The 24,543-nt window shown below is 41.5% G+C and overlaps 1 protein-coding gene across 5 annotated transcripts in view; it reads left to right on the top strand.

The window, feature by feature from the left end:
- Positions 1-24,543, top strand: part of Csmd1 (CUB and Sushi multiple domains 1) — a 1,642,848-nt gene that overhangs the window by 1,462,295 nt on the left and 156,010 nt on the right. For 4 of the 5 annotated variants that reach the window (XM_006508931.4, XM_006508930.4, XM_030243874.1 and 1 more), the window contains 4 exons: positions 1,604-1,807; positions 2,700-2,824; positions 4,041-4,137; positions 14,324-14,428. In XM_006508931.4, coding sequence (XP_006508994.1) covers positions 1,604-1,807; positions 2,700-2,824; positions 4,041-4,137; positions 14,324-14,428 — 531 coding nt within the window. Of the gene's footprint in view, positions 1-115; positions 279-1,603; positions 1,808-2,699; positions 2,825-4,040; positions 4,138-14,323; positions 14,429-24,543 lie in introns of those variants that run through there. The other variant, XM_030243875.1, reaches the window with a different exon arrangement.

The following is a 24,543-nucleotide window of genomic DNA, read 5'->3' as shown; positions in this document are numbered from 1 at the left end:
CCAGCATTTTATTGCAGTTCTACAGAACTTCCTTCATCCACACAATTGCATGTCCAACAACTCCCTGCTTCCCCTCACCCATCCCTGTCAACCACCACCCTGCTCTCTGTTCCAGGGAGTATGATTGCCTTGGATCCTTCATAGAAGAGGAAGAGTGCCTTCTGTTTGCTGCCAAGACCAGCTCATCTCACTTTACACAGTGCCCCTCAGAAACCTGCATGCCATCACAACTATCAAAACCTTTATTTGTATGGTTTAATAAAAGTCTCTTATACACATTCATAGACCACATGTATTTATTACGCAGTCATCTTCTGATGGACACTACCCTAGTTAGTTTTCATTGTTACCTTAATGATTAATTAATGGGGAAGGGCCCAGCCTACTGAGGGCACCATGCCTAGGCTGATTGATGGTCCTGGGCTATATGAAAACGCCATCTTAGCACGAACCTGAGTGAAACAGGGAACGAGCCAGCAAGCGATGTTCCTCCGTGGTTTCTCCTTCAAGCTCCGACTTGAGTTTCTCCCTTGACTTCTCTCAGTTACGTATGGGTGGTGATGTGGACGCTTAAGCTAAATGCACCATTTCATCACCAAGTTGCTTCTGGTCAGAGTATTACATCACAGCATCAGAAAACAAATGAGGACAGTTAGCTTGTTTTCATATGTGGGCTATAATATTGTTATTAGACCCTGAATTCAGCTCTGACGATGGGTCACATGGTGGGTCCTCCTATTGTTTAACTGCATAATTTATCACAAGGGCCACAGGGAAACAAGTCCTCTTTGGGAGTAGCTTGCCTCACTAGACTCCAGGGTTGCTGAGGAAGTGCAAAAGGCATGATCACTGTCTTCTTGTTGCCAGCACGGTCATTCTGATTTGAACTGCTTGAATATTAATGAGGCATCACAGGCACTAATTTTCCTTCTATCCCATCTCCCCATCTGAATGAGACCTCTGTGGTGGTCCACAGTGACATCACAGAAGGAAATGTAGGCAGAGAATTGACCCTGGGGTCTTTCCTTACAGAGAGGGTTACTGGCACTGTGTCTACCCTGCATCTACTTCCACCCTCTTCACAACCGCTCCTTTCTCCCCTCCTCCTCCTCTTGTCCTCCTCCTCCTCCTTCTTCTTCCACTTCTTCTTCCTCTTCTTCTTCTTTTGCACTTTTAGCAATATATTTAATAAGAAATCTTTTTTCCAATTAAATATCTATTTATTACCAAATACACATATATGTACATCTGATGGGCAATTTTCAGACAGAAATTCTTTTCTTTTATTGGATATTTTCTTTATTTATATTTCAAGTGTTATCTTCTTTCCACATCTCCCCTCTGGAATCCCCAATCCCATTTCCACTCTCCCTGCCCCTATGGGGGTGTTCACCCACCCACCCACCCACTCCCACCTTCCCACCCTGGCATTCTTCTACATGGAGTCATTGAACGCCCACAGGACCAAGGGCCACTCCTCCCCCTGATGTCCAACAAGGCCATCCTCTGCTACATACACGGCCAGAGCCATGGGTCCTCTCCTCCTCTCCCTCCTGTTGCACTCTGCTCTAACACGGTGGCTTTCTGTATGCTTCTTCCCCAGCTGTTCCACGCACCAGTGATACACAGTGCAGCTCTGTCCCCGAGCCCAGATATGGGAGAAGGATTGGTTCTGAGTTCTCCGCAGGCTCCATCGTCCGCTTCGAGTGTAACCCAGGTTACCTGCTGCAAGGTTCCACCGCCATCCGCTGCCAGTCTGTGCCAAATGCTTTGGCTCAGTGGAATGACACCATCCCAAGCTGTGTAGGTAAGTGGGGCCCAGGAAACGAGATGACTACCCAGGGCTGGCTCAGAACCTCATGGCAGGGTTAGAGCCCCGCTGTCACTGTTCATGAAGTGATCTTGCTCTTCAGCTATGTGAAGATCAATTGATTATGTCCATAGCCCAATTATACCAACCTTAAAAATAAATGTTTCCTAAAACATAGATTTATATGTATAAAACATGTGTTCCTTCTTGATCCTCATTAAGTCTCTTATCAATTCTAATGTTAAGAAAGCAAGTAACTTTCATCTGTGGGAGGAGAGTGCAGATGGTGGGCTACGGCATTACATTTATGATGCTCCCTTTAATACATCTGTGTTTGAAAAGTGCTGGATAGCACAGTGGTATTGTGACTTGTTATTTACTACATTTGTTAAAGGAAATTTCAGCACAAGGGTGATTATTTCGTGAATTTATCTGTGCATTTCAAGTATCTCTTCCTCTCCCTGGATTGCTCTAAAACTCATCAGTATGATCTGGAGTTGCTTGTCTGTAGACAAAAGGGTATACTCTACAGACACCCTGACATTAAAGTAGAAAAATTATTCCAGTCAGAACTAACTTCAGAGACAACTTTGTTGTAGACAGTCCCTTCTTGGAAAATCTAAAAAAAAAAAAAAAAGGTGTTATTTATAGACTCAAAGCTTAAAACTCAGTTATGTGATGGATATCAATCACTGATGTTGCACATTTGAAGGCAAAGAGATTCAATTTTACCTTGGCTAAAATTGCCACTTAAAATAGCAGGAAAAGTTTCCCTGCCTGATCACAGTGAAGGAAAATAGGCCATAGAGCCTCTGCGACTGCACGTGCCTTTTACTTAATGCGGATCTCTCTCTCTCTCTCTCTCTCTCTCTCTCTCTCTCTCTCTCAGTTCCATGCAGTGGCAACTTCACTCAGAGAAGAGGGACGATTTTGTCCCCAGGCTATCCTGAGCCCTATGGGAACAACCTGAACTGTGTGTGGAAGATCATAGTATCGGAGGGCTCAGGGATCCAGGTAGGGCCTCAGACCAGGGCCTTTGAGGCAGGTCAGAGGGGCCCCAGCTTTCTTTGTCTTCGCTCTTCCTTCCCTCCCTTTCCTCATCCCTTCTTTCCTTCTCCCATTCTCATTCCCCCTCCCTCTCTCTCTCCTTTTCTTCTTCACATATAGTGTACTTTTTAAATTTAAAGACTTTTTAAAACTTTATTTGCTTTGTGTTATTCTGGGTTAGGATTCAGCATAATGCATTTCGTTCTGTTTTCTTCATACATACTTTGTCCTTGTTCATTCTTGCTCCACTGCCCTCCTTCCCCCTCCTCCCTCCCTCTCTCTGGTCCCCCTCCTCCCTACAGTACACCCTTGTACTCTCCAGTCATGGGCACACAGGTGAAAATTTGTTTCTCTTTTCTGTATCTGCCTATAAAATGTCTTTAGTAATTTTCAATATTTGCAGAAAAAAGGGGGATTTTATTTAGTTATTTCTAAAACTCTGTTTTTATAATTTATATGAGAGGGGTCTGTGGATGTAAGGCACCTGAGCAGCCAGAAGAGGGCAAGGAAGCCCTGGAGTTGAATTGCAAAAGGTTCTGTACCGTTTGCCTAGGGTGCTGGGAGTGAAACCCAGATCTTCTGGCAGAGCAGTAAGTGCTCTTAACCGCTGAATCATCTCTCCAGCTCAATAATTGACTTTTAGAATAATGGCTATGGGAACTGTTATTTATAGAGATTTTCCCATGTCCTGTCATAGATTAGCTCCTTTCAGAGAAAGAGAGAGAGAGGAGAGAGAGTTAGAGAGAGATAGATAGATATAGAGATAGATATAGAGATACATATATATAATATGTAATATATCATTTTATCAATATATTATCTTACTAATGTATTGTCTTATCAATATATTTAATCTTAATAACATATTTAATACTTTAAAATACATATTATCTTGTTGAATAACACTTATATCTATTCTTTGACAATTTTCTGTATGTATGAAATATATTTGTTTACATCCATTGATCCATCCTACTTCCCCTGACACGCTTTTCCCATTTGACCCCAAAATGACCCTCTCCCATTTTTGTGTCCTCGAATTTTTCACATAACCCAGTGAGCCCATTTGTGTGTGTGTGTGTGTGTGTGTGTGTGTGTGTGTGTGTGTATCTTAGTTATAAAAAGCTCATGTATATGAATTAGTGTGATTAAAATATGGTAACTCTGCTTTGTGACCCGGTAGATCCAAGTGATCAGCTTTGCCACAGAGCAGAACTGGGACTCCCTGGAGATCCATGATGGAGGAGACATGACGGCCCCGAGACTGGGCAGCTTCTCAGGTAGGGTGGTCCTGCATTTCCCTTTGTCTAGCCTTTTGAACCAGAATGAAAGCCAAAGGAAGAACAGAAGCCAGTCTGTGGACAGTGCCCACAGCAATTCTTTCTCATAATGCCTGCCAGTGGGCCAGGTCCGAGTGTGTAACCATGGAGTCAGGTGAGAGTGACATGGCAGTGGGGTCCCGTGCAGGAGGCCATCTGAAGGAGCCAGGAAGCTCAGCAATTAATGCTAGGATTGTGAGCCTAGCCGTGGATGTGGAAACATGAAAGTGACAAGGCTGAAGAGGAGGCTTACCCAAGGCTAAAAGACCAGGGAAATGATCTAGTATACCTTAAAGAGGCCTGTGGTCTGTCATCCTCACTGTCAAAGGATGGTGACACTTCATAAGCCTGACACCTCCCATCCCCAGCTCACAAAGGCATCAACCCTGGCCTGTCCTGTGGTGACTGGCAGTGCACTCAGTCCTTGCCCCTTCCAGCTTTATGCATGTGCCTGTGTTGGGTCACCTTCCCTAGGCATTGTACTCTCAGAGAACCACTGGCAGTGTTACCTCCTCCCTCCTCTTGTCACCATGTCCCTAAAACTTTTATCACCTGTGCACGGTAGTCTAGTCCACTGCTGTGTATCATAAAAACACATTTGGACAAAGTCCTCAGTTTCAGGCACAGAATTGTCTAGTATGATGCAATAAGTGTCTCACAAGACTTCTTTTCAAGTAGATCATTCTTAGTTTGTTGACTTTTTACTAAGAAACGGAAAAGGCATGAGGCCTTCACAGTGCTAACCGTGAGGTGGATTGTATCTTTAGATGACAGAGAGATTGTGGCTATGGCTTGTGAGCAAATGAAAACATTACTGCACGGCCAGCCACATAGGATGGGTGGTAAAGTACCAAAGACTTAGAATCGTTCCTCACCACTGCCTGTCGCTATCTTTATTTGGCTCTTAACACCATTGGGTGTTTAATGGACAACAGGCTATTAACGAACAAGGTTAGTCTGGAATTTTTCCACATGGAAAGTCTGGCTGAGTTCCTCAGCCAGGAGCCTCCTGTCAGTGTCCTATTTACGGTGAGATTTACAGAAACTTTAGTGTGTATAAGTGACAGAGTTGTGAATAAAGTAGAAATCCTCTGCCATTAAGAACAACAATAAGCCCGTAATTTAAAACCTGCACGTAGAATGCCGAATTCAAATGGATTCTATGACATCTGTTTATCTAGCTAGCCGTGCTGGGAGAGAATGGCTGTTCTGGGGCTGTGGGGCAGAAGGGTACTGTTGGGAGGAGTGGGAAGGAAGAAGGAGATTAGTGGAATGTAGCCACGCCTGGGGCTGGGGCCATGCTTCCACAGTGAGAACCACGCTCCGACCTCCACTTCTGCTTCACTCAGTGACCCAGGAAAGAAAACAGCCCTGTTCCCTGTGCACAGTGTTCAGAGGTGCTTGTGGATTTTTTTTTTAAGTCAACCAACCAGGAGAAAATACCCTTTAAAGTCTTTGTCATTGAGCTTAACAGGTGGATCAGCAAGGTTTGAATCTTGTCACACAACATTCAAAAATCTTTAACTCCAATTCCAGGGGACAAAGTGCGCTCTTCTGGCATTCACAGGTCCTGGGCATGCACATGGTTCCCACAGAAAACACCCATCTACATAAAGAAAACATAGCACTTAATTTAAAAGATAGTTTGTTTGAGTTAGTACAGCGGTGCAGTTCTGATGCTCACTGCCTGGACCTGGAGGTACTTCTCAGGTTGGAGGTAGAGCTGGTTCTCCACGGACCCCATCAGACACCAGTGAGAAGCTAAGAGTTAGAAGCCACCAATGACATGGAGAGCTGTAAATTCAGGGCTTCGGTGCTGATGGGCCTCTGGAATAGTTCTCAGTGCTCAGAAAATACCCACGTTTTAATTTTACAAGACAGGAGAGAGGACCAGCCAAATAGAGACACTCTTTATGTGAGGGGAATCCCAGGCACTAGAATGTTATTTCTCAAAGTATGTCACATTCTAGGCACACTGGTGCCATCTATGATGCTGATCTGAGCTGTGGTGTCCAGATTTTCAGAATGTTCTTATTGCGTACTCATGAGTGGCTGCATTATTGGCTGTAAAGCAGAACCTAATCTTTTACTCTTTTCATCTCAGACCACAAGATATGGAGCTGTTACCACATGAGTTAAGCCCTGACCCTTAGCCACTGGTATTCCCAATGTGGTCATCCTGAGTTGTCATGGCATAAACCTAACTGTGGTTACCCCAAACTCAGTGGTCCATAGATTTTTCTATGAGGGACCAGAATATCCCTGTGTACTGGAAGATACCCAGGGCTTGGAGGTAGCCTGGATACGTGGCACCACTGTCCAACAACCCTCTGACCTGAATTTAACCTCTGAGTTTTCTATTTCAAAGTTGTCAGATAGACAAGGAATGAAAAATAGCAAGACAATAAAATACTGAGAAAACACACCAGTGGATATCTTGTAACCTTTCTCCTTTTAAACAGTAGACTTGCTGTTGATTACAATGGCTGAAGTATTTGCTTTGAGACGGGGGATGAGACAGTTATGGAAACATGAAGCACCCCTAAGGTTCTAGCTGAGACTCAGCCGATGTTCTTTTCTAAAATGGAAATAGGAATTTTTAACAATGGAGCAAGTTTCTAGGTTTGCTTCAGGAAATCCCTCTTGTAAAAATAACTGGGCCATTTGTAGTTCATTGCAGCGAGAGGCAGCTTGTTGCTTTTGAGTTAATTAGTAGAAAACGAAAATCCACAAACATTTTCAACAATGAATATTAAACAAAAGTAAATATTGGGTTGGGAAATGGCCCCATTAGCAAAGTGCTTACCATGTGAGCATAAAGACCCGGGCTCAATCTCTAGTCTAGAACCCACGTGAGAAGCACGTGCTTTCTGCCTACAGATCCTGTCTATCATCCCAGTGTGGGAAGATGGTTACAGGGTATCCAGAGCACATTGGTAACCAGTGGGGCTGAATCAGTAAGCTCCAGGTTCAGTGAAAGGCTGTGACTAAAAAATAGAGTGTGAAGTGACAAAAGAAGGCACCTGGAAAACACCTGGCACAGATGCAGACATGTATGCACACTAAATTAAACTATAAGTAAACCAGTCTCAAACACTATCAAATTAAAAGAATATATTCTGGAAGATACAAACCTAATTAAAATAACATGACTGGACCCTTGTGAAACAAAACAAGCTTGCTTTATATAATAAGTTTTTTAAGCAATTAAGAATGTCAGATTAATAAAAATCTATGTTTGCTTAATACAGTGGCTTTATATTACATTACAGGCTTTTTTTTTTCACTAAATCCTATGTCCCATTGGGGGCTACTCTGGGCAGAACATTATGTAACATTGACTTACAGACAGAGCTGTATTTTAGGGCATCTTGGAGATGCTTGCCACAAGTGTGAGTGGATGTTTTCTAAGGTGTTTGCAAACTATAACTAATTACACAGCAGCCTCATAGCAGCAGAGAATCATCATTGCCACCTCTACATCCTGGATGCATGGACCGATAGATGTCCACTGACCTGGGATTTCTCAGGCCCATAACTATGTAAATATCAACTTGCATGAATAGTAATAAAACAAACAATAATCAAGCAAGCTCTGGAATGTGTGCCCCATATGAACAGTTGGGTGTGATGGTGGACACAAGGGAAGGAGTTGCCCTCAGTGCCATTCCCATGTGGCTGTGTTTGGACCCTCAGGCAATGGCTTTACTCACTAGCTCCCTAAGGGAGTGGAACCTCTTGTAATGGATGGATCAGACTCTCGCTTTGGCAGAACTGGGCATCTGATGAGCAGAATGACTATGTGGATGTCACGTCAATAAAACTGAGGCACAAACTCTTCTCAGTTCATAGTTCTAGAATAGACTAGGCAGGGCCCGTCTGTCTTTCCTCCCATTTTCTGATAGAGGTGAGATATCTTAGGTCTACCCTATTTCTACTCTTGACACTTTCTGGTTAAATCACCTTGAGTTCATATTTTCAATTTTTGCTCTGTCTCTTTGCTATCTCTCTCTGTATATATATATCATAGTATATGGGCCCTCATGTCTGATTAGAGAAAACAGCACAGGCCAGCAATGTCCCCACACAGGCAATCAAAAACCTGGAGTCTTCATGAGGGCTCTATAGTCTGTGACCAAACCTAAAGGACAGGGCTTTTACTCTGGCAGTGTCTCTGTGCTTGGTCAAACATGTGCTGAAAATACTGAGGGTTTCTGAAGGCTGAAGAATCTCCATGTTTGAGTTTTCTTTTCCAAGGGTACAATGTATTTTGAAATTTCATACTCGGTCAGTTTCTCTTCTCCTATGTGTTTTTGGGGTGGTTTGCTATTGTGGTGGTTTTGTTCTGTTTGATTGATTGGATCATTGGATTTTTTTTTGTTTTTGTTTTTTTAATGGGGTGGTTGGTGTGGGGATTTGACACCAATAAAGCCCAGTTAAGAAGGCCATTGAGTATGGTGTTAGTTGTAAAGTTGAGAACTAAAAATTACTCAGTGAAATTCCAAGGTTAAGAACAGAGTTCATGAATGCATTGAGGATAAAAGATTGAGTCTTCTCCACTTTTGAGAACATAGCTACATCACTGAAAGTTGGAAGGCCAGAGGCACTTGGTGGGTTGCAACTCTTCCGGGAGGCCCTAGTCTTCTGGGAAGACCCTTTCACAGGGGTTGCATATCAGACATTTACATTAAAATTCTTAACAGTGGCAAAATTACAATTATGAAGTATCAATGAAAATAATTTTATGGCTGGGGTCAATACAACATGAGGAAGAATACTAAAGGGTCATAGCATTGAGAAGATTGAGAACCACAGCCATAGAGGAAGGGCATTTCTAGGAGATTATTAACGCCAAGGCTAGGATGGTAGGACTATATCCAGAATGCATACCTTACATAGAATGTATATGATATGTATATAATACAGTACGTGAATTGTATGTCATATACATACATGTACAACATGTAACTAACCATTTTGTATACAATGCTTATGAAATCCATATCTGAGTTTTACACTTCTAATTAAATGAATGAATAGCTCCCTACACCATAGATCCTGATGTGTGGAGAGGGGTGAGGAGCACAAAGGGCATTCTTGGCATCATCGTCATCATCATCATCATATAACAACAACAACAGATTGTGATTGGAGTGTCATATGCTGAGCTGGTAGACAAAGTGTGGGTAAGTGAGACTGGGGCATTCATGTCCTCATGTCTCCCCACAAACATATACTTGCTACAAAGCAGCAAAGCAGCAGAGGGGAGCTCGAGGCAGACCTCCCCTCAGAGTGCTAGAGCCTTAATTGGGATGGGGCTGTGAATGCACAAACTGAGATCCTGCTCTCAGAAAAAAAAAAAAAAACAAAAAAAAACGAATCAAGCTTGCCTAAGTGTCACAGGGCCAATGCGCTCCTGGGTGTATTCTCCCCATGCTGCTGCATATTCAGCCAAGGCATTGCCATCAGCTTTCACAGGCTTGTGCCACCAGTGCCCACCTGCCACAGAGAACAGCCAGCAACCAAGCCATCCCAGGAGGAACACAGCATCACACGACTATGCTTGCCCCAGTTCCATAGCCTGAATAGTGAGTAGCTGAATAAAAGTCCAAAGGCATTCCACAAAACCTGGATTGCTTTTATTTTATTTTTCTAAAATTTTAAGACAAAAGGAGACCAAGAAGAAGGATGAAGAACTTGGGGTGCAGCCACAATGCTCTCAGTGATAATGGCTTCAGAGCTTTGTTCAGATCCCATGCTAGCATAGGGCTGAGACTCAGATGAAGTTTGCAACTCAGATTGTGTTGTGGCTTCCATGACTTGGAGAACCTCTGTGGATTAATCACTAGGCCTGCAGTGTATTCAGGGATCATACACACACTGGGACTGCTATGATATCCATTTGTATACGCATCATGGACACAGAGAAAACTATGTCTTATGTCTAGAATGATAATTGATACATTAGACCTCTTTTTATACTACAGCAGAAGATTTCTATTCTGCTAGTAATCACTTCAGTTCTTTTTAGAAGAATAGTTTTTAAATTGGATATGATCCAACGTCATTGTAGACATGCATGAAATTCTCCATTAAAAAAAAATCTAAGTTATGTGAAGAAAAATGCTATAGAAGACCAAAGTTTGGAATTTTTTAAGAGCACCATCAATACTTAAGAATTTTTTTCCTGTGATACTTAAGAGTATTTATAAAGCAGATTCTAAAATATTTTAATTGGTGAATAAAAATAAATAAGAACGAGGTGTCATAAGAAATACATATTTCAAAACAAAATGATTGACATCTTTAATAAATTCAGTGCTTTGGTTTTTCATTTCTGCTTGGGTAGGAATATGTATGTAGATCTTTTTTAGTAAGCCATTGAAAAAAATCACTTTTAGAAGCAGGCAGGTTATAAATTATAAATGAGTAAAATAGAGCAGAATTCATGCAGACTTGTATCTGACAGTTGGAATTAAAGAAAAGCAAATATCAGTATACTGAGAGTAGACTCTGCAGGGACAATAATAAAATTTTGCAGCTTCCTTTGTTATGTGTCATCCTAACTGGGTCACTGTAAAACAATGTGATCAGAATATTTTGCCTGCGGCAACATTTTAAGAAATCACTCAGTTATATTTTGCATGGGGGGAATAAGTACCTGCCATTAAACTACCCGAGAAGATCCAAAGTCAGCCCCAGAGTGTGGAAGATTCAGGGCAGCCTCTCTATCCTGAGGTGGCCTGGTGATGATAGACCCATTGTCTAAACCCCCCTGAAGCATATGATAAATAGCTGCTAGATTTTATGATTGGCATACCAAGAATTATAATCTTTCATCTGAAAAGAACATATGAATTCACAAACCGATGTCATATCTATCACCCATTAGCTCATCTGAGTGAAAGACTTACCCTGGTCTTCATTTTATGGAGTCAGAATACCTTCAAGTTTATGAAGGTGGCATGAAATGATGGAGTTAACTCATCCTGGAGCCTGGCATAGGAGTGGGTTTCTGAGTCTGCTGTACAGTAGTTGAAAAAGTCAAGCATCCAAAAAAGAGGAAAAAAAAAAAAAGCCTCGGGTGGTGGTGGTACATGCCTTTAATCCCAGCACTTGGGAGGCAGAGGCAGGCAGATTTCTGAGTTCGAGGCCAGCCTGGTCTACAAAGTGAGTTCCAGGACAGCCAGGACTATACAGAGAAACCCTGTCTCGAAAAACCAAAAAAAAAAGAGAGAGAGAGAGAAAGTGAGAGAGAGAGAGAGGGAGGGAGGGAGGGAGGGAGGGAGGGAGGGAGGGAAGGAGGAAGGAAGGAAGGAAGGAAGGAAGGAAGGAAGGAAGGAAGGAAGGAAGGAAGGAAGGAAGGAAGGAAGGAAGAGTCAAGCAAAGCTTACATGCACATCCTTAAGCTGGGAGCTGGGAACTCACAGATAACTTGTGTAGAATGTATGACAAGACAACCAGGCTTTCCAAAGTCAATTCCTACATTTGAATTTGAAAAAGAAACACTGGTAGCCTGGTGTGGTTTCAGTAGCAGGTAAGAAGTTGTGGGTTCTCTGTTGGTAGGAGCCCTGTGGTGCTGTGCTGATTAGTTTTAATTGCCAATTTGATGCAATCCAGAATCACCTGGAAAAGTCTTAATGAACTGGCTGGGTCAGGCTGGCCTATGGGGCATGTCTGTTGGACCTTGTCTTGGTTTGCTAATTGAGGTGGGCAGCACCATTTCTCAAGCCAGGTACGTTCCTATAGAGAAGAGAAAGCAGAATCAAACAAAGATCCTTGTGGATTTTTTTCTTTATTTTATTTTGGGTGTGGTGGGTTGTTTGATTTTTCTCTCCTGTCTTGACTGTAGAGATGATATAGTGAATTCCTATGTTAAATTCTCCAAAATGATGGGCTGTAACTGGAAATGTAAGTCCAATAAACTATCCCTGGCCTGCTGTGCTCTTTGGCAGGGTATTTCAGAGCAGTAACAGAAACAGAACCAGAACAGTGAGAGCCAAGAAGTGTGTTCCGTTATAGAATCAGTAGTTACTTTAGCAGAGCAAAAAGTGGAAGCAGACACTGGGAGATTCCTCCAGTGTCAGATCAACTCAAACCATGTAGTCTGGACCATGGGATGAAAACGTGGGGACGCTATTACATCCACAGTTAATATCATTTCTCTTCATGTACCAGCCACGTGACAAAAATGCAAGATCAAAGATTATAAATGTTGTGGTACTTCAACATAAGTCATCGTGCTAGTCAATATAGTGTGTGTGTGTGTGTGTGTGTGTGTATCTGTGTGTGTCTGTGTGTGTTTATGTGTATGTGTGTGTGAGTTTGTGTGTGTGTATGTGAGTGAGTGTGTGTGTATGTGTGTGTGTGTATGTGTGTGTGTGTATGTGTGTATGTATGTGTGTGTATGTGTATGTGTGTGTATGTGTGTGTGTATATGTGTGTGTGTATGTGTGTATGTGTGTGTGTGTGCTCTAGAAACACTTTGAGACTGAACAATAAGCAGAGCCCTGAGCATCCTTCTCCTCCATGACTCCCCACCATCTCTCTCTCTTTCTGAGCCCTTACAATGCCCTGCTAGATAACTTATGACCAACACTACCCTTACTGAGGCTGGACCAGGAAAAGGAGCTACCCAGGGAGGACATACCCACAGACAGTTCTCCCAGGGCCACTCGGTGTTAAACAATTCTCATCTATCCATCTGTTTAGCTTTATCATCTGTCTGTCTGTCCATCTATCATTTTGCCTCTACTCTATAAACTCAGAGTCAAGCATCAAAGGGCTGAACCTGAAAGCATTCTGTGAGAGACTTTTCCACACACGTACTTAGTGGTCTTCTGTGGATTTTATACTAGTACTTTATCTTAAAGATTGTTCACCTCCTGAATTCTATTGCTTGTGGCATCTAGAGGAAGATGAAACGATTGAGGAGCAGATCTCAAAATGGCAAGCTAACTTCCTAAAGTGTACACCATACACACACACACACACACACACACACACACACACACACATACACACACACACACACACACACACACACACACACATACACACACACACACACACACACACACACACACACACACACACACTCGATGTGGGCTTCCCTTGTCTTGCCTCTCTCTCTTTTTTTTTTTTTTTCTGTTTACTTTCTAGAATGTTTTAAATGATTTGGTCCTGTTTGGGCAATGAACCAACATTATTAGATAAAATGTCCAAATTTTTGGTGAACCTCTGGAAATCCAATGAGAGATTACAGAGGGCAGCCCAAGATTGGCAAAAAGGTTTTACCCCATACTTAGGTATTTCCCATGTACCAGCTTTGTCATCCATTGATGTCATTCCTAGCCTTATCACATGGGATAGCCAAGTCTAGGACCAGCAGATGCCTTTATCTTGTGTAAATCTCCTGTTAACCATTGTCTTTCACACTCTCAGCTTGTAAAAACAGTGATGCTGGACTGGGTCCCAGCGTGGAAGGGGATGAGGACAGATGAGAAAGAGGTGCAGGAAGCTTTCTGACTTGACTTATGCAGGAAATAAAACTACAGCAGAGGATCTCAGAATAAGAAGGGCACCTCAGTGCGTAGGCTAAATGCAGGACAAGGAGTTGAGAGTGTCATCTGTAAGAGATGTATTAGTTGTTTAGAACTACTTGACTTCCTAGCACTAAGGCGCTGGGGGAGGAGCAAATGTGGGGCTGAGAGGCAAGAGCTCCACAGCTTAAGACTCTTTCCCACCTTAGGGTAAGTCCAGGAAGAGCAAGAATTCTTCCCAGAGCTACAGAATTCAGCACTTAAGTTCTCTGAAGTTGACTTTGATTTTACTAAACAACATAACATATGGGATTTATCTAGCCTGGGGGTATACATAGAGATGGAGTGATGGCTGTCATTAGTCTTGCTCAGAGTGCAGGTCAGGGGACTGGGTGCAGTCTGGAAGAAGTGGTATCAGCTCTAAGGACTCTCTGAGCTGTCTTGCAAAATGGGACAACTGGACAAGTTGCCAAGGTTTCAACACTCAAATTAAACAGACGATAGACAAGCTCTGGGTACTTGGAAGCCTAGGATATGCTCTTCGGTATTGGACACTTGTAGTGTCTGCCTGTTTTGTGTTAAAGCTGTAACTCTTTCCTGTGTAGGTACCACAGTGCCTGCACTGCTGAACAGCACCTCCAACCAGCTCTGCCTGCACTTCCAGTCGGACATCAGTGTTGCTGCCGCCGGCTTTCACCTGGAGTACAAAAGTAAGATCAACGTCTGCTTCAGTTGGAGTATAGGAACATCTTCTTTAAAGGAACAAACTGAGCTTGTATTAAACGATGAAATCAGGTTCCTCTAAAGCTCTATCTAAGACTTGCACAAAATTGAATTTGACTAAACATAGGCTCCACGAAGGGTATTTTCTATAAACAATAGACTGCTAGAGCAATCCAGAAGTTAGTATCTGGAATAATTAGACAAACTGTGCCTTTAGGCTCCTTGCATTAGGAAACAGGCCAGCCCGTGTGTAACATCACTGAAGTCTTGTGTGACAACAGATACTCACATTAGCATCCTGAAACAGGGGAGGTCATATCACTAAATAATACCATGGGGTTTTCCTTGTGGACTCTCAAAGATGTTCACCTAGCTGAGAGCTGGCATTTCTGAGCCTGTATTTGTTTTAATTGCTATTTATTTTAATTGCAAAGAAACATCACAGACGAGAGCTCAATCTTTATAAAAATGGGCGTGAGGCTGCATTAATAGTCTGATACGTGGGAAAACAACAGTCAAATTCACAACCCCCGCTGCAGTGTTGGGTAATCCGGGTAAACCTTGTAAAGTGAAGCGTGAATTTCCAAGAAAAGCGGGGTTTATTCGGGACGTGTTTTCAGGCTCTGAAATGGCTTGATGTTGGCATTATCTCCTCTAATAAGCAGTTGCAAGTGAGCAAATACGTGGGTTAGATTCAATAAGTGATTTTTAAAAATTGAGATAAACAGTTTGCTGGAGTGTAATGCATGTGTTTTCAAAAGGCCACATTCCAGCTGATGATAAATATTCATCAGCAGCTACCAACCACAGGCCCCGTTCACACTCTACTTAAGCCTTCCTACTTATTACAGGCATTTGCATGCAAGTGTGTTCCAGTTTATGTGAATAGGACTACTCTAGCGACAGTGTAAAACGATCCTGCAAATGTTATTTATGTAGAATACTTCTGGAAAATTCTGCTACTTTGACACATCCTATGAAGGTTCTGCAAATAGCAAATGAAACCTTCACTCAAAGCTGTGTTAACCAGTTCATTAATATTTTTGCCCTGTTGAAACTGATCATCATTCTTAGCTCTTGAGAAGTTCTTACAGTTTCTGGCTTTCCTTTCTCCTTTTGGGGAAGGAGATGTTGGTTACATAATTAGTCTGTGATTATTGGGGATAATTATCTACTTTGCACATGTACTATAGCACTATTAGCATAATTGTCTCCATCCCAGGATATTCTTAGTCACTATGAGTCTCTAAAAAAGAGACCAATTTCCTTCCATCTCCCATTGAAATGGAACCTCTTCAGGAACCCAAGGCCTTATGTGAGAACCCAAGACCACAATTAATTAGTGTGCTCGCTTTTTATTTTACCAAATACGATGCTCCATTTGGATTTGGACTATTCCGGGTTGTTGTCTTTGTGGCTGGCGCTGGTTTTCTAGCTCACATCACTTGTGTATTAAAAGCAATTCAGGCATCTGCTCTGAGTTTTCATGCCTGTTTGAAAACAGGTATTATAAAGTATTTGTAGAATTAGCCTTATCCCTCTAAACACTCTGGACTTAAGTTGCCAGGAATACTTTTTACTGAGACTCTGAGGCCAGGAGCCCCAACTGCCACTGCACAGATGTCCCCATTTTAACAGTACTCATTCCACACATAAGCCCAAGTCTCAGGTGAAGAGGACCAAGAAGCCTGTTGATACTGAAACCTGAACCAAGGGGTGTGTCGTATATCTGTATCCAAATAGAACTCCCCACCTCCATGAAGCCTAGGCCTCAATCCAAAGAAACATTGTATAATTAACCCAAACCACTGGCCTCTGAAGGCACAGCACATGCTGTTCCAAGAGTGCATGGTAACAGTCATGATGCAGAGCATCTGTGTGTATGTAAATGAGGAAACAGGGGCATAGAGCGTCTCTGAGCACTTGAGTTTCTAAGAGTGAAGATCCAGGGAGCCAGGAGGTACTTTTTCCCTGCTCTTCAGCAAATTAATGCATAGAGAGCTTCTGGTGGGAAGGGCAGGCCTCCTGTCTTGGTCTCTGAGCCAACAGAGACTTGGACCCAGCCTTGGGGATTTGCTTAGGTCAAATCACCCTGTTTTCTCAGGGTTTACCTCTCTAGGGCTCTGCAGCAGACAGCTTCTGTGCCTCCTGTTCCATTGGCAGGGCATGACCATTAGAATTGAGGCTACCCATGTACCTCAGTGCTGCAATGGGTTAAGGAAAGTTGTGTTGTTATATGTCAGTTCCTTCTTGTTAAAATAAACAGGGATGCTTTCTTTTTCAGATTCCTATAGTTCAAATGGATGGGGTTTTCTACACTGCTCTCAGTGTTTTAAAGTATTAGGTATTTTAAAATTGCTGATTTCTTTTTCTTTTAGCTATGTTTGGGAGTTTTAAGTGTTTAAATTGCTCAAGATCAAAAAAATTAAGTGAATGGTCCCAGGGAAGCATTAAAATTCTGCAAAGACCTTAACTCTTTTGAAGTAATAAGTGCTTTAGTATCTCTCTCTCTGTCTCATCTATCTATCTATCTATCTATCTATCTATCTATCTATCTATCTATCTATCTATACATACATATATATATACACACATGAATATATACATATATGTATATATAAATATATTTGTGTGTATAAATATATATACATGTATATGTGTATATATATGTATATATGTATGTGTATGTGTGTAAATTACAAATGTACGTCAATGATATTATATTAGTAATACTCTTAAGCTCCCAGACATCATTGGTGGACTGAGCTTGTGCAAGACCCTCCCTGTACACCAGTGCACTAGACAGTTCTCTGTGTTCTTTGTAATGAGTTCTACATCCCTCCTGAGAGGTGCTGTCAATAAATATATTATCAATGTGATAAACCAAACCATCCATCTAACCTCTCAGAGATTGATCTCTATTTAATCATTCAGTGATGTATAAGGTTTTCTGTAAAAATTAAAAAAAAAATATTCTCACAACCTGCTTTAGGATCCTTCAGTCTCTACCAGAAATGCTTTTCTGAATACTGACCAATCATTACACCTCCCCCATTACATCCTAACTGCATTGAGGAACTTTACATCTTCTAAGTGGTGTAAATTCTAGTTTCTTTCTCTCATCCTTGAAAATTTAATAGAGGGTGAGATCTACCAGATAATCACAGGCTTCTGAATCTCTCTCTCTCTCTCTCTCTCTCTCTCTCTCTCTCTCTCTCTCTCTCTCTGTCTCTCTCTGTGTGTGTGTTTTGTGTGTGTGTGTGTGTGTGTCTTGCATGCTATCCAAAAGACAGCTGACTAATTAAAGCTGACTAGTTCCTACTTGTGATCTTTGAGAATTAAAAAGGAACATGAAGTTCAACACAAAAGTACCATCTAATTCAGTTCCAGTTACCCTTCTGAACAAAGACTAGAATTTTCCACATCGTTCCGTGCTAGTGTTTTGGAATCCCAGGTCCCAGCAGATTTGAGAACAAAGTCAGGAGGATTTTATGAATCTCTTTCTAGATGTCTGCATAAAATCACCTGCTGCCCAGAGTCTTCACGTATTTTGTAGCTGGGTCCTGACTACTGCTTACAGTAATCATTAACTTGTCTTCCTCTCTTCTCTAGCCTTGGCAGTTATCCACATGAGTAGGTGACTGTCTGAACACCCGCAGTTGCTAGTGTTCTTGTGACTTAATAGATACTAACTTTTGTTTGACCATTTTCTCCTGGAACAGCCTTACAGAACACACCCCATGCCTTCTTTCACCATTTCTGGGAGATGGTGGCCTCACCCTCTTCTCCTTAGTCACTCACCTCCGTCACTGGTTATGTATACCCTTCATTATCATGACTCGCTTCTGTTATTTCCCCTCCATAGGTAGACTTGGTAAGACAGTTATGCTCCCTGTTTACATCACCTTCAGGCCTCTGAAACTCTTCAACGGCTACTGAATTTACTGGGCATCCTGAAGCCATTCAACAGGTTCCTGGGGTAAAGAATGATGGTATACTGCAGGTTGAAATAAAAAACAAAAACATGAACACTCAGATGTATCCCACAACATCTCCTTTTTAAAGTCTATAGAACCCAGTGAATAGCCTTGACCGTCAGTTTGTTTTTATATAAACTAATGATCAGATGATAATGTTCAATTATGGTAAATACTTCAAAAGACACCAAAGGATCCACTTTGGTAAGACTTTGTTTCTGATACTCCGTTTTATTTATTTATTTATTTATTTATTTATTTATTTATTTATTTATTTTTCAGTTTTTTTTTATTGGGTATTTATTTCATTTACATTTCCAATGCTATCCCAAAAGTCCCCCACCCTCTCCCCCACCCACCCACTCCCACTTCTTGGCCCTGGCGTTCCCTTGTACTGAAGCATATAAAGTTTGCATGACTAATGGGCCTCTCTTTCCACTGATGGCCGACTAGGCCATTTTCCGATTCATATGCAGCTAGAGACACGAGCTCCAGGGGGGTCCTGGTTAGTTCATATTGTTGTTCCACCTATAGGATTGCAGATCCCTTTAACTCCTTGGGTCCTTTCTCTAGCTCCTCCATAGGGGGCCCTGTGATCCACCCAATAGCTGACTGTGAGCATCCACTTCTGTGTTTACTAGGCCCCGGCATAGTCTCACAAGAGACAGCTCTATCTGGGCCCTTTCAGCAAAATCTTGCTAGTGTATGCAATGGTGTCAGCGTTTGGAAGCTGATTATGGGATGGATCCCCAGATATGGCAGTCTCTAGATGGTCCATCCTTTTGTCACAGCTCCAGACTTTGTCTCTGTAACTCCTTCCATGGGTGTTTTGTTCCCAATTCTAAGAAGGGGCAAAGTGTCCACACTTTGGTCTTCATTCTTCTTGAGTTTCATGCATTTAGCAAATTGATACTCTGTTTTAAATGCAATATCACTTAATTATTTTAACATGCAAATGTGTTTTGGTTTTACAAATGTAGGAACTGCTCTGAGTCTTCTATTACTGCACAGGAGACATAGGGTAGTTGAAACCTTACTTACCAAGGGTTTACCAATTCTTGGGAATCTCCAAGTATGGTGGTTAATCTTGGTTGTCAACTAGATGGGATCAAGAAACACTTGGACCATGGGCCTCTGGGCATGTCTGTTCTGGTGGTGTCTTTATAGGGAGCAGAGATCTGAGATTCCTATTTTGATTACTTATAGATCTAACTTATTATTTAAAAATGTAAATAAGCTGGCTATGATGGACACTTGTGATCCCAGCCTTCATAGCTACAGATAAGAGGGACCAGGAGTCTAAAACCTTCCTTTGCTACATAGAGAATTTAAAGCCAACCAGGAATACATATGACCCTAACTCATAAACAATAGTGAAAAATTAAGTAATTGAAAAGTTACATTTATATTCATAAACATCAAACTATATTTAAAGAGTGAAAAATATATTTAAAACCTAATACTTTTATTGTATTACTGTACTACCAAGTTATTAACTAGTTAAGTAGCAAGCAAGCACAGTCAAATTATTTGTCTTGAAGTTCTGGTAAGAACTGAAAATGTCTTAAATATGCTCATGGGAAATTAAGTAATGTCAGAATCCAGTGTGCCATATTATTAAATGTATTGTTCTGATATGAATGTTATTCATCACCAGGAGTTTTTAGTAACATAGATGCTTGCATTTTAGGAAAGCACATCATGGCTCCTCAGATCTTGAGGACTATAAATAGCACATGTACAAATTGCCAATGATCAAAATATGCATTTTAAGTACACAGTACCACGGTTTCTGTGTATAATACCTCACTGTAAATCGTGGGTCAGGAATTCACATTTAGGGAAAGTATGCTAAGTTGTGTTAACAGCAGGAAAGATTTCATGGGTGGCTGGAGATAAGAAGGCACATTGGAGATATATATATATATATATATATATATATATATATATATATATATATATAGAGAGAGAGAGAGAGAGAGAGAGAGAGAGATGATAGATGCTGAATCCTTCGTGTGGTGGTTTGAATGAGGTATCTCCCATAGTCTGAGCACTTGAATACTTGGTCATTAGTGGGTGGCATTGGGGAAGGCTTAGGAGGTATGTCCCTGCTGAAGGACATATGTCACTGGGGGGAGGGTTTTAAGATTTCAAAAGACTCTTGCCATTTCAAGTTTGTTGTTTCTTTCTGGTGCTTTTTCTGTTTGCTTTTGGGAATGTGAGTTCTCAGCCTTTGCTGTTGATGTCGCCGCCATCATATCTGGCTGCTGCTATGCTTGACTTCCCCATGTGATAGTGATGCACTCTCATTCCTCTGAATCCATAAGCCTGAACAAAGCTTTTCTTCTATTAATTGCCTTGGTCATGGTGTTTTATCACAGCTTTAGAAAGGTAACTAATGCAATAGACTAACCAAAGTACTAATAAATAAAAACAACAGGCATGCCAGATATTATGTTATAAGACATTAGAATAACATAAATTAATTGGAATTCCAGATAATTTTAATGAATTATCTTACTTCACTGAATATACCTGTCTAGCCAATTGGTCTATGGGAGTTAAGGATTTCACTTAAATCCAAATATCTTAGAGTTGTTTACTTTTATTTAAATAAAGCAAGAAGCATCATGAATACGGAGTTTTATTCAGCTTATATTAAATCCACATATCAGATATCTACATTTTATTTGCGGTTTTCCCCTATTAATATAACATATCCCAATGGAAATATGTCAAGACTGTGGTTTCAGACAAAGCCTGGCCCTCTTATTCAGAATCCCTGACAGGGCAGTGAGCGCCCACGTGGGTAGATTTATTTTTGTGTAATTGAGGAAAAGTTCAAGTGTACTGTTTGACATTTAACAACCCTAGCTGAGTCTAATGGTTTGACTGTTCTGAACCAGCTGTCGCTCTAGTAAGCTTAAGTGGAGCGATTCCGGAATTTGTGATGGATCTAGCTCCATGGCGAGGACAGCTGGCAAGGCTGTATTTTTAGCCATCTTCCCCTTTTATGCATCAGTGTGACAAATTTAACCAGCACGCCCACCTAGTGGCCCTGTGGAAAGTAGGAAAGTAGGATGCTTCGTTTTCTCCTACAAAGTGGGGCTATGTTCAGATGTATGTCTTTGGCAACTGCAAAGTTGTTCATTTCAGTTCATTTGCTAAAGCATTGTCACTGAAGAACACTCAGTTTCATAGCATCAGCTCTTTAATCTTACAAGATGGGAGTTCATTATTTAGCAGGAAGAGAGATTTTTCAGGTAGTGACTGTGATTCTTTAGGCCAAATTTGTCACCTCTTTATATACTATTAAATAACAGTTGTAGACTACTCTGCCCCATGTGGTGTGCTTCATGATAGATGTATACTAATTGTTTATACCAGTGTTGATTATTATGACACAGCATCACAGGCTCATTTCTCACAATTCTGGGGCTAGTAGTCTAAGGTCACGGTATTGACAGTCTTCCGTTGAAGACCTATGTGTTAGGCTTTCAGGTTCTGTGCAGGGCTTTCATAGTAAATTTCCTTGCTATAATAGCACTGACCCTATTGTGAGGACCCATGATATTCTGAACCAACTGTAGTCCTCTTCCAAAGGGCCCAATTTTACATCACATGAGGTGTTAAAAATTGTCAACCTATAAACTTTAAACAGACAGATACTCATCCCATAACAATAGAAAACAAGAAAAGAGGAAGAAGAAAGAAAAGGAGGAGGAAGAAGAGGGACAAGGGAAGGAGAAGGAAGAGGAGAACATGTTTGCCTCCATAGGTTCTTGATTGGAAATTGAGGAAGGTGATGTGACAACAACTGTAACTTCAACATAAAAGTAGAACACTGCTGTGGAGCTTGGTGACTCATTACTTAATGCCACTTGGCTTTGGATGTACACAAACTTTACCTGAATACATCACTAACCATGGCTCCACAGATGACGTTATTGGGCCAATGAGTGCTTCCCAAGTACTGTGCAAAGTCCACATGGGTCCTGAAAGCTTGGAAACCCAGGGTTGAATAAGGTGAGAAAAGGTCTGTCTGTGATCTGTGCATCACTCCTTTTTGTCATTAAAATGTTGCTATTCTCTGTGGCCCTTCAAGGGAGATAGATTACTCAACTTCTTTTATGGATGCTAGAAACACAATCTCTAGACTTTACAGAAGGCTGAGATCTAAACCCTGGAAGAAATAAAAGCAGTATTTCTTACTTGTGTCAATACTGAAAACATGTGGGCTCTTGGGCCCACATGGTACTCTAAACTGCCGCAGACCCTCTGGGTCCCTGTGTCGCGTGGAACGGGGTCTCTTGAAGCGGGTGGGCAAAGCGTGGATGAGCGACAAACAGACACACACACAGGAGAGTTCGTGTGGAATCTGAGTGTAATTTTTCAAATGGAACATCAGACTTTTTATGCAGAAGACAACAACGTAGTTGGGTGACATACCCGCAAGGTACAAATGAAGTAACCGGATGCTTAATGACTCTTACACAGAACAGAGGAATGAAAACGCAAAGACTGGCAGGAACTGGGCAATAAAATAACTGAGCCAGAGTCAGCCCTATCTAAGGTCAGCTATAGTCTTAGAAGCCAGGTGTGAGAACTTTTCACTCCTAGGTCAAGGGCTTTCACACCCAAGTCATGGTTCTAACTAGGGAGTTCCATTCTAGCTAACCATCTCATGAATAATGCAATTCTCTAAAACCACAGCCGGATCTACTTCCTAAACCATTGTAAATTCCTGTATATAGGTGTAACTCAGCTATAATTCTAAATATCTATTCTGGTTTCTCCTACGGTCAGAAACTTCTTTCTTCCTTAGTGATGGTAAATTCCTGTGAAGGGCAGTGACCTAACTTTTACTCAAAGAGATAGTGTAATACCTGGGGCAGTACTGAATTCCAAGCTCAAGGTCTTGCTAAGGACGAACTAGGACTGTTGGAACACTGGCAGACGGCTTTAGCTATGTCAGAATTCAATCTTAAAAGGCACTTATGATAGGAAAATATTGAAAGAGAGCACGTGGATCCATACACTAGACTAACTCGGGAATGGAACGTGGGAATGAAAAATTACTGTATGGGTAGGGAACGCTAGACTCCAGGAGGAGAGCTTCCTTGAAACTCTTTTGCCTCATGAGTGACTTTTAAGCCTCTCGGCTTGTCCAGTTGACTCGACCAGAGAGCGTAGCACTAGACAATCAATAAAACAATAGTTTCTCTTAAGGTACGTTATTTTAACAATGGAATTTATAAATACCTTGGTTCTATATATTTTGCTTTTTAAAGATTGTGGTTTTAAGAGTCTATGTATACAGAGTGACACTTACATCTGTGTGATTATATTACTCATCTTTCTCTTCCTCTGTGGAACCTACCCAGATTCTCCTAAGTCAAGTTCAGACTTCTTTTGAGGTCCATTTACCAGCACATGGTCACAAACTTTATGCAACGTTTTAAAGTGAGATTGTGGTAGTTTGAGTGAAAATGGCCCCCATATGATCATAGTAGTATCCTTTAAAAGGAATAGGAGGTATGGCCTTCTTGGAGTGGGTGTGGCCTAACTGGAGAAGTGTTCCACTCGGGTTAGACTTTGAGGTTTCTGAGCTCAGGCCAGGTCCAGTCTCTCTCTCTCTCTCTCTCTCTCTCTCTCTCTCTCTCTCTCTCTCTCTCTCTCTCTCTCTCTCTTTGCTGGAGCCTGTGTCCAATTGCAGACCTCTCGGCTCTGCCTCCAACATATACCTGCCTGCATGTGCTATGATTGGCTCCTTCTCCAGCATCATGGCTACCTGCATGTGCTGTGCTTTTCACCATGATGAAAATGGACTGAACCTCTAAACATATAAGCCAACCCCAGTTAAATATTTTTCTTTATAAGTATTGCCATGGTCATGATGCCTCTTCACTGCAATAGAAACCCTAAGTTTTATCACGGGTCATCAGCAAAACTTCTGTTTTAAGATACACAAAGCTGACATGGATTCAATGAGAAGAAATTTTCAACAGGCATGGTGATATGTACCTGACATCCCAGCATTTGAGAGGCTGAAGCAGAAGGATTAAGAGGTCTAAGCCAAGCTTATATACAGAGCAATTGAACCTGCCTCAAAGAAACTTATAAAA

The sequence above is a fragment of the Mus musculus genome, chromosome 8 (assembly GCF_000001635.26).
Source record: "Mus musculus strain C57BL/6J chromosome 8, GRCm38.p6 C57BL/6J".
NCBI lineage: Eukaryota > Metazoa > Chordata > Mammalia > Rodentia > Muridae > Mus > Mus musculus.
This window is presented reverse-complemented; position numbering and strand designations above follow the sequence as displayed.